This window comes from Lipophrys pholis, assembly GCF_963383615.2.
Source record: "Lipophrys pholis genome assembly, chromosome: 2".
Classification (NCBI taxonomy): domain Eukaryota; kingdom Metazoa; phylum Chordata; class Actinopteri; order Blenniiformes; family Blenniidae; genus Lipophrys; species Lipophrys pholis.
The window spans coordinates 11494688-11510251 of NC_137636.1; the positions used below are offsets into that span (position 1 = coordinate 11494688).

Here is a 15564-nt window from a genome sequence, read left to right on the forward strand (position 1 = left end):
AGGGGCTGCAGTTGGCTTGTGATTTGAACGCCTCTGATTTGATGAGGCAGGAAAAAAGGTAGACCGGATGTTGAATAATGGCTATAGCAACTTTTAAAGTGGCGGTTTGCAGGACCACTGGATCTCCATTTTAAACTGTAATTTAGATATCAAACCCTGGATGGGAGAGAAATGTTTTCCACTTTAACCAACACAAAACAGGCATTTGTCTTACTCTGAAGCTCAGAGAGAAATTGTGTGATTGCACAAGAAGCAAAAGCTGGGAGTCATTTTTAGCTCAGACCTGTTTTGAAACATGTTGAAAACATAACTGCTTTTATGATCTAAAAAATATTGTCTTTTCTCTAGAGAGTGCTTTTATTACATGTTGGATGGATTAATATTATGCTGGAGTTTTTTTTAAACATAAAAGAAAACAAATTAGAAACTATGACTGATCCAAAATAAATCTCCACAAAGACCAGAGAGAGCACATCACAGGCTTTTAGTCTTTTCATTGGCTATCTGACAGTATCATCAATGATTTAAACATTAAATTAGTTTATAAATCTCTCTATTGCCTTCTTACACAGTTGTCTTATTTACATTTATCATAGATCACGCTATCATATAAAATATTTCCCTCCTCTGATCTGAAAAACACAAACGCACTCCAATAAATTTAGAAAACCACTTTTAGGTCAGTCTGTTGTAGATTGCAGCTTCCCCTGCACACTGGGGACACCTAGTGGACACCACGTGACATTACAATATAGAAAAGCACTTTGTTGAACACTTTACCAGTGTTTCAGTTTTAAATAGTCCTTTATTAAACTCTTTGTTTTAGTATACACCAGGGGAAAAGAAAAACTTTGCAACAAGACGCCCTTCTGTGTCCAAATGTTTCGCATGAACCAGTCACAGATAGAGAAGACAGTGAGCAGTTCACAGTTTGTGTAGTGTTAAATTATCTCACTCTACTCGGTCCAACACATGGAAAACTTACTAATGTACTATGTCACCCAGGTGGAGAAAACTTGTCAATGCACCTTCCAGGGCCCACTTGTTATTCGAGCGGAGCTGGGTGTGGTCAGGTTACGTGCATCATGTCCACATGAAAACAAAAAAACCCTCTCGCTCCTTTTCCACCACAGCAAACGTTCCCCTCCCCTGCCAGTGCAGACCTTATTTCATCCAAAACACAGGAAATAGTCTAAAAGATAGTCTGCTGCAGTGAAAGCAGTTTAGTGCGAACTGTAATTCGATCATTTGAGACTCCATACATAAAACATGTTTCCAGTCTTGGATGGACAACAAAAACTAAATCCTGGTACAGACTGGGAAGGCCTCTGATGAGAGATGATGGCTAAGGCAAACGCAGCGGTGCACAAACAGTTTAAGTCCCATGCTCATGAACCACAGACACAAAAATACGAGCTCTCGGGTTAAAATTTACATTGAATCAAATTAGGCTGTCATGTGACGACTTTTGTCACAGAGGATTTTCCTTGTAAATGAAGTACTTAAGAATTACAAAAGTGCAGATGCTTGGTACAACTGACATTCAAAGGGTGAAGAAAAAGATATTTGGAGAACTTGTATAGAAAACAGATTTGTCAAATACTGAACACCTTCCTGCTACCAATTTTATTTTGCTGTATACTTAAATCACTCCTGTAGATAAGTCTATTTAGATTATCTTAAAGGTATTATAATACACATATCCATACATTTCATTTTCTTTGCCACTTTACATCTGTGTCCCGTCACCACTGTAACAGATGAAGCTTTAATATACACGCTTAATCTGATATGACTATAACTGAAAGTGTGAGAAACTCAGTAAATAGAATTAAAAGTTTGAAAGTGTTGATTCCCACAGTGACAAAATTGCATGCCCGCTAAACACACCTGAAAATATGGCTTCTGGCTGTCTCCAATATCTTTATGAAAATCACTGCTGGGCGTTGGAGCCTCGCCTCCGAAACAGTATTGGTGACTTCATTGTGTGTGAATGCCCGTTTCCCCGTTTCCCCCACCGATGTGGAACGGCCTGTCAGGCTTGTTTGACGAGTCTGACGCGGGACGGAGCGACACAGTGGCAGAGATCACAGCGTGTGCAAAAGAAAAAAAATCAAGGCATGTACAGTAAATATTAGTCAGATCCACAACCCCAGGAGACACAATGATAAAAATCTACATGGTGACATGGTTCATCACACAGACAAACGGGGGGGGATAAAAGTCACCGTGTCCTCAAATGATAAGGAGTGAACAAGGCGCAACGCTATGGTTGTTTGTAGAAAGGTATATGATGTGTCAGAAAGAAAAGAAATTAAAACATGCAACAATCTCTGGAATCTCAGAAAGAAAGAACATTTCTTAGATCGGTTAATGAGCGTCCACACCCTCAGTAAGTAGGTCGTGTTTCTATAAATGAGGTAAGATACATGTTCGCGTATTATCTATGTAAAGTTACGTCACTGCAAAAGGGGGAGGAGAGAGATCAAAATCTGATTCAGAGTCTTGAACTTTTTCCATTTCTTGTTTTGTGTAGCTTTTGACAGTGAGTGTGTGTGTGTGTGTGTGTGTGTTTGGGGGGGGAGGTATGGACCAGGGGGCGTCTAGATTAACTCTTCTTCTTCAGCTCCTCAAACCGCCGCGTCAAATCGTCGAAGTCGATGTCATCCGAAGTGGTGGTGTTTCCGCCAAAGGAGGACGTGGGGAGTGTGTCAGGAACTGAGGGGAGTTCTGGGAGAGCGTTGCTGTCAAACATGCGAGACGAAGGGCCTGGACCTGTGGAGTGAGACGTGCATAATTTATGCTGCAGCACATCTGAAGGTTTATGTGCTGCTAAAAATAACAGCGGTGACTTTATATGAACGAGCAAATTAATGACTGCTATAGTTTTTCAAGGAAACATCTATTATTAATTAAATTATTAATCCTGGGAAATGTAACATTGTCATAAAACAATGGGTTAAAAATAATTTTCCTTAAGATGAGCATGAGGTACTGAATCAATCATTTAACAGTGTCCTGCGGGCCACATGGTGGTTTGGTTGTGTTATTCTTTTTTTCTTAATGGACTTTACAAATTTTAATGTTTTAAATAACCGTGCCTAATTTTATGAACATTTTAAACATTTAACTATTACGACCCGGAACTGTCACATGTAACCAATCTATTATTTAATAAGATACGTAATATGAAGGTATTTATACACTAATGTTGCATTCAAACAACAGATTGGACCTTTCATTGGAAGTGACTGTTGGCAGAACTCACCTGAAACCTGGGAAGGAACAGTATTGTCAGAAAGGTCGTCAATCTGAAACAGACAAAATACGTCTCAGAAATTTTATTAGGATTTGATACGCCATGACGTGTGTGTTAGCATGTTGTTTTAACAATAAAGAAGCAAATAGCAGAGGAAAGGGGAAATCCTCAGTGACTCTTAAGAGAAACCATCACCGTGTGTTAGAAACTAACTGGTCTGAGCCGTTTCTGCCATACGAGCACGGTCATGTCCTGCTTTCCGTCCTGTGCGAAGTGACTAATAAACTCATAGTTAGTATGTTAAAGCTGCACCACCTCATTCTACCTGTACCCATGCGAGTGAAGCAGAATCTGAGCTTACGCCGAAACATTCTATCAGAGAGTCAAGAGGACAAACAACACAGCATATGCCGAATAAACATCTCTTCCCTGAGTGGTGCCCTGTCCGTCTGTCCTTCTTTGGGAACAGGAAGGGGGCATGATGGGAGGGGGGTCAGTCACTTACAGACTCGTATGTGGGGGGAGAAGTAGGCAGCTGAGGGGGCTGCCCTCCTCCCATGGGGGGCTGGAAGTTGTTGTAGGTTCCAATGGGAGCACTGAATGGTTCCTGGAGGAAAACAGAGACAGACGATTATTATAGACTTATCACTTTTACGTCCTTCTCTTCATACCAAGTAGGAATGACAATGACAATTTCAATCCAAACATCAAGTGGAATTTTCTTGATCGTTTCTCTGCAACAGTCAGATGATAAAATATATAAATATAATGGTCAATTTATGAATTATTTACATTACATCTGCATTCCAAGACAAGATTGGAGTGGAAATGTTGATTGAAATGTTTTTAATTTGGATTAATAAAACTGCTGGACGAGTGATCAAAACGCTACCAAGGAGAATGTGTTGAAATGGTGTTGTAATAAAACGTCACTGATTTTAAATCTTTGATGCATGTTATGAGACACCCATAACAATTAATAGTGTGGCTGAACATTTTTAATTCAACTTCCCAGCCTTTTCAGTGAGCATTCAAACCTCACAACATAAAAACCCCTTTAAATGAATGCATTTAGACTTTTGGACTGTAGATTTGACAAAACTGTAGTGAGCCGAGATTTTTGCCCTTTTTCCACAAAACAAGTTTTAATATTTTGAAATGGTTGTAAATTTGACTGAGCATGTTAAGGGAGTGATGGATTTTCTGTGATTGGACATTGAACTACAGAAGTCCCAAGGCCACTGTAAAGACTGGTAAATCTCTAAGGCGGTATGTTTATCAATTTTTATAGACATCATAAAAGGTTTTCAAAAAACAAAAAATCTCTTACAGCTCCTTTAGGAGGTGGGTAGTTGAAGGGTGTTGGCATATGCATGGGCATGGGCATAGGCATGTGCATAGGCATAGGCATGGCACCAGCAGGAGCAGTGAAACCTCCACCACCACCACCACCACCACCTCCCCCTCCTCCATTCTTCTTGTCGTTGTTCACGTCGATGAGGTCTGCCTCTTCTCCGACACACACCTCAGGCTGTGAAGAACCAGTAGTGAGATAGTGAGTGATAAAATAAACTGGAGTCCGTGAACTGATCCTTCATGCTGATGGACGATGGATTCTTGAATGCTTACCCGCACCATGGCGTCAGGTTCATACGGTACATTATAGTTCTTGGCGATCTCGATCAGGTAGCGCTCCACCAGAATCTTGGGAGGAGCCTCCACACTCAGTTTGTGCATCAGCTGTAAACGAGGAGATACAATATTAGATCGCTAAATTCATTCAGGCATTCTTTAAGAGGATTACTGGAACAATTTAGAGAAAAATTCCCACCCTGTCATTGACGGTGCCGATCTGGTTTGTCCTACATAGCTTGCCGTACTCCTTGCTGTATTTTGCACATAGCTGATCAGACACCTGAAAACATATTTAAACACAAGCCTATGAAGAAAAGTCTGACGAGAACAACTGCACAGAAATAATTCCACACTGTGTTCAATCAAGAAATTACTTACAATTTTCAGTTCGTTCACCTCCGACTGGAGACGAGGTGTTGCCCAAATGAGCGTGGACACGGCCTCCTGTAGGCCTGGATCTAGTTCCCTAGTTAGTGTAACAGAAACTACGTCTTTTCAAAAGCCCAAATATTCAGACAGGCACATATATAGCGATACAGTTCCAAACATTTGTCCAGTAAAAATATCATCATTAGGCTTTCATTTCACAAAATAGACAAGGTGATGCTTTAAAGGTTCCATATAATGCAAAATTGTCTTTATAATGGTTTTCTAACAGTAATATGTGTCCCCACAGCCTGTATATGAGGTCCCAGAGATTCAGAATATCTGTCATCTCCATCACTTGCGCCACCTTTCAGCGAAGGTGTGCGCAATTCAAAGATGTTCCCTTCATGACATCAACTGGGGAAATACCGACTCCCTCTGGTGGTATATACTCAATTTTACCCTCCCACAGGTAGATTAGCTCTGCCCTCTAAAATTACCACAGGTGCCAGTTATTTCCTCCTTGCAAACACAACCGGTAAACAGGCACGGCTCATTAGCATTTAAAAGAAATCTGTGTTAACAGTACTCACTTCATAGATTGAATGAGGCCAAAGCGAGCCAGCAGCAGATCACAGTAGAGCTCCAGGATCTCCATGGCCTCCACCAGATAGTCTTCCCTGATGATGTGCTCCACACGGATACGTGCACGCTCATCTTTCCCCGAGGACAAGTAGTCTGCAATCTCCTTCCTTGCCTTCTGAGCAAGCTCAGCTACATTTTAAATTAGTTAATGGGAGCAGGTCAAAAGAAGACTGTAATTAGTAGGACGAATGGAAACAATTCACAAACAGGCACTCTTTGTATTCAGCTCCAGGACTCACTTTTCTTTTTCTCCAGAAGTTTGAGGCGGTTGATGACCAGCCGGAGGTTGACTCTTAGCCTCTCTGCTTTGAATCCCATCATGATACCAGATTGTCTGTAAAGAGGAGAGGAGCAGGACACCTTCAGCCACAGCAAAGCTACAGAGGCCATCTCCCCTCACCCCCACCTCTGATCCACTGAGTCACATCGTCATGTGAGCAGGACCAGCCCACAGGACTCAGTGACTCAACAGATTTACTTCACAAAAACACAACATAAACCAAACAAACAGTAAACACTAAATCAACCACTTAAAAAAAACTGTCGCGGTATCAGATGACGAAAACAGTTAGCTTCTTTAGCCACGGACAGCTGAGAAGGGCCAGCCGTGATACTTTGAACCAAGCCGTCCTTTTCTTCATATGCCCAGAATATCTATAGTCATTTCACCGTGGCTTTGTCGTTCCACACGACTACAAAACCAAAAGCTGTGTGTAAATCAACAAGAGTGATAGCTAACCTTCGCTTTGTTAGCACGCGCCTGAGCTAGTGGCGTTAGCGAAACAAAAAAATAACTTATTCAAAACAAATGATCAAATAGAAGTGCTCTTCATAACCGCAATCATATTTAAACGCATCGACTCAGGAAAAGGTCACCGAGACTTACCGATGAGACGTGAGACGGCGGTACACTTCAACTTATTTGGGTTTCTGTCTGTTGTTCTGTCGCCTGGTTTACTTCCGCAACGAGCACCAGTGACGTCATGGGGATTTTACCCCGAAGGGGGTGTGGCCAGACAGGTGCGCCCACATGACACAAGAGCACACAGAAACTCATTTAAAAACAATTTTATCTTCTTTAAGGACTTCTGAGCAATACTATGTTAGTGGGAGCTCCTGCGTCGTGAGAAATTCAAAATCGCAACCGTCATTTCTGTGGCATGCTGTTTGTAATTTAGTTTTTCCTGTTACATAATGAAACGAGACAGAAACTTCCTGCAAACATGAAGACTTAAAGAGTACAGGTTTTTAAAATGCTTTATTATTTATCACCTGTATTTTCAACTCAAGATTGAATTCCAGAATTGAAGTATTTGTTTTACTGCAATTATTACTGCTACAACTACTCATAAGAAAAAAAATTCTGTATAATTACCGGTAATTCATCCACAACCTTTTATTCAACTCGTGGTAGCAGGGGTGCTGGTGGAGCCAATCCAAGTTGAGAATGGGTAAGTGTAGCTGGCACGCTGGACAGGTCGCCAGTCCATCCATCTTCTTTACTGCTTGCTCATATACTGAACAGGGTTGCGGGAAGCTGGAGCCAATCTCAAATGATATTTAGGAGGTGAGAAAAACAGACAAACCTGATAGAGGACATTGCAGTAGAACCTCAGCATCCTCAAAATGGAACGGATTGTATCTTGAGGCATATAAAACTACACATCATCAGCATGACAATGGACACCAAATCCAACAAAGACCAATAGTGTTATTACTAGATATTAAATGTCATTTTTGGTTAAGGAACTGCCCTTGATGAGATCTTTTGTTCTGAAACTACAAGAAATCCATAATTCCACCAAAATGCACTATTTACAGTGAGACTGTGTGTTGTTTCACCCTGTGTGTGAGAGGTGACCGTGGAGCTTTCCTTCGATTATAAAATGCATCTTATCCAGTCAGCAGGTGAAATAGATTTTACCCTCCCAACAAAAGTAAATCATTAAATCTCACATTTATAAATCTCACCATTATTCTCTTGAGGTCATGTATTGGGTACCAGGTGGAATGTTGACTACCTCTGTCCTACAATGTATACTGTTTACCTATTTGTGCATTCCCCAAATTCTTTTCAACATAAAGGATGGCAGAGGGTGGTGCAGTGGTTATCATTCCTGTTGCCAGCCACCTGAAGTCTAACCTGGACAAAATGTGTTGAAACATCCTTCTACAAAGATGAGCACCCTGTGAATCCCCAGAAACACCATTTACCATCGAGTGAAAACACATACAGTATGTTTAATGACAATGGAAACACTTCACAAGGAATTTCAGATTTTATATATTTCTTGTAAAAATATGTACAAAGAAAGTTGACTGTCCACGGTGCAGCGTCACAGCTACAACTTGAGCTTGCTGACTGAAACCTCTTTGCTTTTCTTCTTCTTTGACGTCTGGTCCTTTGCGCTTTTGATCTGACTTTTGACTTGGTCCTGGAGCTGCGAGAAGAAGGCTTGAGAGGACCGCAGAGCCTTGTCTTTTCCCTCGTCCTGAAACCAAAACACTTTGTAAGCCGAGTCGCCACAGAAACACAGTAATGTATCGTTTGTTTTGGCACTGAAAGGTGTGGAGTGCCTGCACAGTGGAGGCTGAGACAGGGGAAACCTCCTGAGACTCCAAGAGATATAAAAACAGCCTGAGATGGGAACATGCAAGGTAATAAGTCAGTTGATCTAGGACCTGGTTCACTTGTGCCAACATCAGCTCTTTCATTAATCCATGATGATTTGTTAAAGTGATGTGTATGGAAGACATACAAAGACGTTAGTAAATACAGCAATACCAAATTAAAACGTTCACCATTCAAGGCAAATATATATATATATTGCACCATTCAGACACAATTCATAGAACCTTATGTTATATCATATAGAGTTTGTGTGTTTTGCCTGTTGCACAGTGATGTAGTTATTAGTGGTTCTGCCACACCACAATTATCCTGGCTCATGTCTCGTTGGCAGATCTTTCAGTATCGAATTGGCATGTTCTTCAGGTATTCTGATTTCCTCCCAGTCCGAGTACATATATTAACAGGTCGCTCTAAATGACCTGTTTGAGTAACTGTGTGATGTTTGTCATGTCACTCTGTGCCTAACCTGCACTGAATTAAATGGCATAGAAAATAAATAGATGAATGAAGACCTTTGAAATGTGAAGAGTGAGAATAACTGGTGACGGGAGCTACCTGGTGTGTTCACATGACGTTTCAAAAGCACCAATTGTTTCACTGGCGTCACATTTCCATACAATTAGGAAGTACAAATAATTATAGAAATATTGTAAATAATGATGCAGCAGTTCTTAAGCTGCACTGTGCAACAGGTGATACTACATCTACATGGAACACAGCATCAGATCAAATTGATAACTTACTATTCTCACCAAGATTATTAATTATGTGCCATGTTTGAAGGGGTCCTTTGACCATTTGGGTGGAATGCTACTATGTTGGATTTTTTTTGTGTGTCATTATGCTGATGTTGTTTACACACACAAATTCTTGATTCATTGAATAATTGAGACATAATATAGTAGAGCAAAGAGTACACGTATTCCCCTGAAACGTGTCATAAAATTTGTATACGTTTTCCCTCACAGACTGTACTGAAAGCACAAAGATGTGAGCACAACAAAAGTAAAAAAGACACTCACCTTGAGTATCGTGGCTTTGCCTCCTTTGGTGAGTTTCTTCAGGTTTTCTGTGATTTCGGCCTTTGAAGGCTTTTTGTTGTTGCCAGCCTCAGTGGCCTCTTTCAGTTTCTGCCTCTTTTCCTTCTCCTGGATCTTCAGACGCTTCGCCTTCTTCTTGACGCGTCTCTGGCGCTTTCTGTCCGTCGCCGTCTTCTCAGTATCGCCCAGTATCTCTCCTGCTTTGTTCTTCTCCTTGAGACAGAGGATGGTACCATTAGACACACTGTCTCTATTGACACTGACATCAAATTGATATTTGTATACGACTTGCAAACCTTGATTTCCTCTGGTGCCAGCAGTGTAGCGTCACTAGTGCTGACTGGAGCCACCTCCTCCATTGTGATGGTGGGCAAGTTCGACACCACTTTGACCTCAGGAACCGACTGCAGAGCGAGAGCAGCATCAAAGCAGTGTTCAGTTATTACAATGACCTTTCACATTAAACTACCATTTATCGCATTTTCATCATTCCATGAGGGTTTCTCCCCCCCCACAACATGCTTTGTGTTAAAGTCTTCTCTTACACATATACATCAAAAATCCCAGACTACAATCTAAGATGTCACTGACTTTTATCTGAACCTGGAGAAAACTATAAAATCAGAGGCTTTCACTCTTTCTTAGGAGCGAATGACATCCTTCAGCCACCAAAAGACAAAACTCACTGGTTTGGGTGTGAAGTGGAAGTTGGAAAGAGCATCCAACTTGAGGAAGAGTGTGTCCACAAGTTTTTGTATTTCTACATGGGCAGGATTTTCCTTTTCTTCAGCCTTCCCCTGAAATGAGAACGACAAGCATATAGAAAATATGGATACGGTAAAGGAACACACTTTTATCAGAACACTGATTAAAACAGGATAAAAATCGAACCTGAGACTGTTTGATGTATTCTTGCTCGTAGATTTCTGCTAGACTCTGCTTGCTCTTCTCATGGTCTAAAGTTAATCTCTTCTTGTACTCAAACACTTCTTCTTTTGGTTTCTCCTTACGGACCACGTCATCGAATGCCTTCAAGAAACAAGTGAAAAGTAGTAAATTCAACGTAACTTTGTATTTCTTTAATCAATATGAAACAGAAGTTTGTTGGGGGACAAACCTGGTCCTTAATTCTCTGTTTGATGATGTCTTCCAGCTGTAGTGTGGTTTCCTCTGTTACAGCCGGAGCTGAAAAACAAACGTGATTTAGTTGATCTGATTTAAAGTAACTTTACAAACACCATATATCGACAAATATGCTCATTTGATAGATCTGGAATTCTTCTGTTTCGAGACTGCAAAAGTAGTGAAAATGTGAATATGCCCACGCATCGATGCAGAGCACAACCTCGGAGGAGCCACTCACCGAACCTGGAGGTTTGCTCAAAGTCCACATCCACCTCCAGCATGCTGTTCTCCGGACGAGTCTGTGCCGTCACCTCACCAGACAGCTGCCAGGGCTTCTCTCCCAAAGCTGCTGCCTCCAGCTCCTGGATCTTCTCGGACATCTGCAGGTTAGAGCGAGATCATGGAATTAACACATGCAAGTACAGTTTGAGTGTCACACCAGTGAACCCCTATTAAAAATGAGCTTAACCCTCTTACTACAAGACAAAGAGGATCTAGTTTGACTTAATGGCTGTAAAATTGTTTTGGACCCCTTTTCCCAAGATAACTTCCAACATTCAATACGACTGTGCGGGTGTGACAGTACTGAGAAGCTCATGTTACAGATTTATGTATGTAGTCTTGTCTGGACAAAGTACTGAGGGTCACTGCAATTACTGGCCTTTGGTATGGTTCCATTTCTTTTATTTCTAGTAGTTTCAGAAATTTTGAGATCTAATAAAAATTGTACTTATCGTCACCAGAAACACACATGCCAGAGTTAATGTAGTTCTGACAACATGCTCTCACAAATCTTGAGTAAAGAAGTGATTCTTTAAAAATCTGATTTTAATTGTTTACTTTTTTTTTTAAACAATATTAATATAATTTCTTGCTTTATCTTTTGATAGTTTTAATCTTTCATTGCATTCTGTTGCTTTTCTGTCAGCTTAACTTTGAAAGGTTGCTCACTGGTATATCACCAAACCACTTTGTGAGCCTTGTTTTTATAGATAATGTACAAATATGACTTACATCTTTATACGAGTATGAGCTCAGAATATGTCTCAGCTGACAGTCATTGAATTCGCTGAAAAGAAAAAAGTTAATCTGGCAGAAGGCCTGTCAGCGCGTGCTGGTTATTGTTGAAGCTTTAGCAAGAAATGAGCTTTTACACTATCAGTCACACTTGTGAGGGAAGAATGTGTACACTACTTTCAGATTCCTTTTTTTTAACCTCATGCTTTCTTCAGCCAAAGGAGTTACATTTATTTATTTATTTGGAGTTATGATGCCAAGGGTTTTTCAGATTATATAGTGGAAGTAATGCCGCCTTAAATTGTAACCTTGACAAGCAGCGACAGCGCCATTACAGATCAGACGTACCGGTTTGGCGTTTGTGAAATCAGATAGGATGAACGCATACTTCTCTTTCCAATCCTCTTTGTACGCCCTGCCCTCGCTATCAGCTTTTGACTCTTCATAGCTCTCGACAATGACATTTTTTTTGTCTTGCCAGCTAACAATGTTTTCTTAAGTTCACTAAGCACATAACGTGAACCTCCAGCACACACAAGTAATTAAAAAGAAGTTATGACGTAGGTATCACTGATGGACAACCCAATTCTGAGAGGAAGTGTTCGTAATACATTAGGCTCAAAGAAACAGTGATTCACAAAATTGAAATGATACAAATTTATTATTAATAATATGGAAAGGGAAATGTAGTGAAGAATCTTTTCTAATTAATTCTCAGCATCTTACGCAAATTTGTGTCTTAAAAGAGTCTGTGTAATAAGTTGGTGATTAAAGACAGCAGCAACATTAACACCAGGCTACTATTGTAAGGTATTTCACAATGCAGCAGACAAATGTGGGTTTTTCTTTCTGACCGACACAATTTAACCCCAGAGTGGAGCAGTAGACTAAGCAGTTCCTAGTAACAGTCTGCAGCAAATACCAATTACTTTTTTGAAAGCACCAAATTTTCTTAAATCATTCGTACTTGTACGAGATTTGACAGTATAGATTGAAAAAAAAAAATTTGATTTAGATTTAGCAGTTTCAGTATACGGTCTCTCTGCACCCTCCTGTGGGTGCACTGAAGAAGTAGTGACTTCAGAGTTTTGAGAACTGCTCTGCAGTTAATCATCAACTGATCTGCTGGTCTTTTTTCGCTGATGTTTTTGTTTCTCTACACCGTTCTTTTCCTGCTTCACTTTCCCCTCACCGCATCTAGTCAAGCCAGACAGGGATCCACCTCAGAGTCTAGTTAGAATAATTAATTTTCTTCCCAACTGCTTGTCGTTTATGATTTGTTGGGTTTTATTCAAAAGAAGAAATCTTGCAGTGAATATGTGATAAATGAGGCTGAATCAAAAAGACGAGCCTCATTTTATGATATGATTTCATCATTAGAAATATCTGCCCTAACATAAATAAATAAAAGGGAATAGGGAACCTATTTACCTTTTCTTGCCGTTTCTCGAACGATGACTTTACTTCAGACTTTGCAGAGCTTGAACTTTTTCCTCCGAAGATGTCCTCTAAGTCCTCCCCCTCACTGTCTTCATCCTCGGACAGATTGAAGGTCACCTTTTTATCAGACGTTTTGGACCGACTTGCAGCTTCATGACTGAAAAAGACCAAAATAAAAAGGCACAAACACACTGGAATTAACCAAACGTGTCCCTCCCACACAAAATGATACATTACATCATTCTAATCACACTTACTCATCATCACCATCCTCTTCACCATCATAATCCTCTTCTTCATCATCCATTTCTTCTTCACCGTCATCCTGGCCTCCATCCACGCTGTCATCATCTCCATCTGACTCCTCGTCTCTTTTCGCTGTTTCGCCGTCCACAGCATCAAAGAAGTCCTTGTACTTGAGATTCCTGGAGCTCCGAACCTGTTAAAATAAACAACAGTCAACATACTTCTTATTTCTATGCCGCTACCCAGCCCAATAAAAGAGGCAGAATAAGTAGAAAATTACATACTGCAGTTTTCGTTTGCTTTTTAGAAGAAAGTATCTGTTCTAGGTCAAGATCTTCGTCCTCATCAGAGTGCAGATCTTGAAAATAGTCAACGTTATCTTGATCATCATCCCCCTTTCCCTCTCGCTTATCCATATCGTCAAGAAACGTTTCCATCTCAGAGAGTTTGAAAAACTTGTCATCGACCTCAGAAGGAACCACTTTTGTTCTGGGGCCTTTTCTTTCCATCTCCTTCCGTTTCTCTAGAGCATTAACGTCAAAATCGATATCAGAGTCATCTTCGGAGTGATCCTCTGGTTCTGGAGCCTTCTTCTTCGACTGTCTGGGTGATTCCTCTTCTTTATCAACATCATCGTCTGTTGCTCCTTCCTCATCGTGACCTTCCTCCTCCTCTTCCATCTCCTCCTCCTCTTCAAGAACTGTTAGTGTCTCATCTGACTGGGCCTCATCGATGGCATCTTTAAAGTGTTTGAGCACAGCGTTGTTCTGCAGCTCCAACTCCTGCCAGATCTGCTCTTCATCGAAGTTCTCCACAACCAGCTGAGCCAGTGGGCTGCCTTTATAATGTGAAGGCTCCTGAGCTTTATGGAGGTCATACAGGGTCTTAGTGAGCGACGTGAAATCTGCTGCCACTTCATCCTGAAGGCTGCAGTGATGAAAAATGCAATTACATCTTATATAGTATCAAAGAGACATTTTTAGATTTGTTTATCCAAAGACAAGTTCATTTATTCAACAAAGGTTGAATGCAACTGGCACAGTGTTGTTTAAAGTGGAGATTTTATTCACAACAATACTGGCTTGAAAGTTAGTCAAGGCTTTAGTACATAAATAAAATGAACTGGTACATGAACATTTATAGCAATCAAATAGCATGGAAGCATGATGATGCATGCAATGCACATTTTTTTCAATGGCTACCCATCAGAATCATACCAATGTTCTTTTTGGATGGTCATTCTGAGTGTCATTGGTGATCGGGATGTATGATTTGGATTTAGCTTTCGGAATATGTTTGTTTGTGTTTCTCATTTGTCTCAGTTCATTTGAAGTTTTCTTTGAAGTAATTTCACATTCTGTAACTTATTTGACCCTTCTTTATAAATCATATGTCAACTTTGGTTTGCAGAAAGGACCTGGTCAACAAATTGACTTCCTTTAGGACTTTTAAATTAGTATTTTGTGGGTGTTTATTTTCTTGTTTTGATATTTTAACATGCCATTATAATTTCTTGTGCTCGTTTTGCACCATACTCTTGTAATACTTACTGTTAAGAGATTTTGGAGAAGAAAAGACCTCTCTGATATATCACCTGGCTCAACGGGCCTTGGACCTGTACATTATTCTAATTCTGTTCATTTCTTCTTAACACAAGCTTGTCCAGCCAATCATCTATACCAACATACACTTGTCCTATTGAGAATTTTAAACAGTCCGCTTAAATCATGTGGTGAACAAAAAACAAATGTGTGGAAGTTTTATTTGATTCATAAATGACTTTGGTTGCATTTTTCTAAAAGAACGCCATTAATTACAGGTGAAATTGTGAGGCAATCCCAACTCAGTAAATGATAAATATTTCGAATATCTGTCTATATGATTAATAATTGACAATGAAAGTGGGAACTATATGCTGATACTGTTAGCTTTAGCTCCATTAGCTCGCCGGATCTCTTTTCTAGAAACTTGCAACGGCTTTAAAGTTTTTCAATACAAAAGGAAAAACGACAAATACTCGCCTCAGAAAGTTTTCCGGCTGTGCTGTGTTGGCATGTATTTTCTTGACACAGTCCTCAAGCACACTCATCAGATCGTCGCTGGCCATGTTGGCTTCTCCCTCACATGCGCGCACCGTGTGTGACATATAAACAGGCTCC

General features: G+C 40.4%; 2 protein-coding genes across 3 annotated transcripts; both read right to left on the reverse strand.

Annotated features, from left to right (window-relative positions):
• Positions 1-2590: 2590 nt before the first annotated feature.
• On the reverse strand, positions 2591-6888 carry ist1 (IST1 factor associated with ESCRT-III). Of its 2 annotated transcripts, XM_080493463.1 has the most exons (10): positions 6792-6888; positions 6145-6239; positions 5854-6034; positions 5273-5360; positions 5091-5174; positions 4889-4999; positions 4590-4790; positions 3765-3866; positions 3269-3311; positions 2591-2775 (listed from the first exon to the last, which is right to left on the reverse strand). In XM_080493463.1, the coding sequence occupies exons 2-10, from the start codon at positions 6224-6226 to the stop codon at positions 2609-2611; spliced, it is 1059 nt and encodes a 352-aa protein (XP_080349589.1). In that variant the 5' UTR covers positions 6227-6239; positions 6792-6888; the 3' UTR covers positions 2591-2608. The 2 variants fall into 2 exon arrangements, with proteins under 2 accessions (XP_080349589.1, XP_080349590.1); XM_080493464.1 differs by lacking the exon at positions 3269-3311 and having other exon boundaries at positions 3761-3866; positions 6792-6882.
• A 709-nt stretch (positions 6889-7597) lies between these two features.
• mphosph10 (M-phase phosphoprotein 10 (U3 small nucleolar ribonucleoprotein)) lies at positions 7598-15561 on the reverse strand. Its single transcript, XM_080458369.1, has 11 exons — positions 15427-15561; positions 13690-14332; positions 13417-13598; positions 13151-13316; positions 10941-11082; positions 10695-10762; positions 10469-10606; positions 10264-10374; positions 9874-9981; positions 9560-9790; positions 7598-8397 (listed from the first exon to the last, which is right to left on the reverse strand). Exons 1-11 carry the CDS (start codon positions 15549-15551, stop codon positions 8248-8250), a joined length of 2064 nt encoding a protein of 687 aa, XP_080314495.1. The 5' UTR covers positions 15552-15561; the 3' UTR covers positions 7598-8247.
• Positions 15562-15564: the final 3 nt, after the last annotated feature.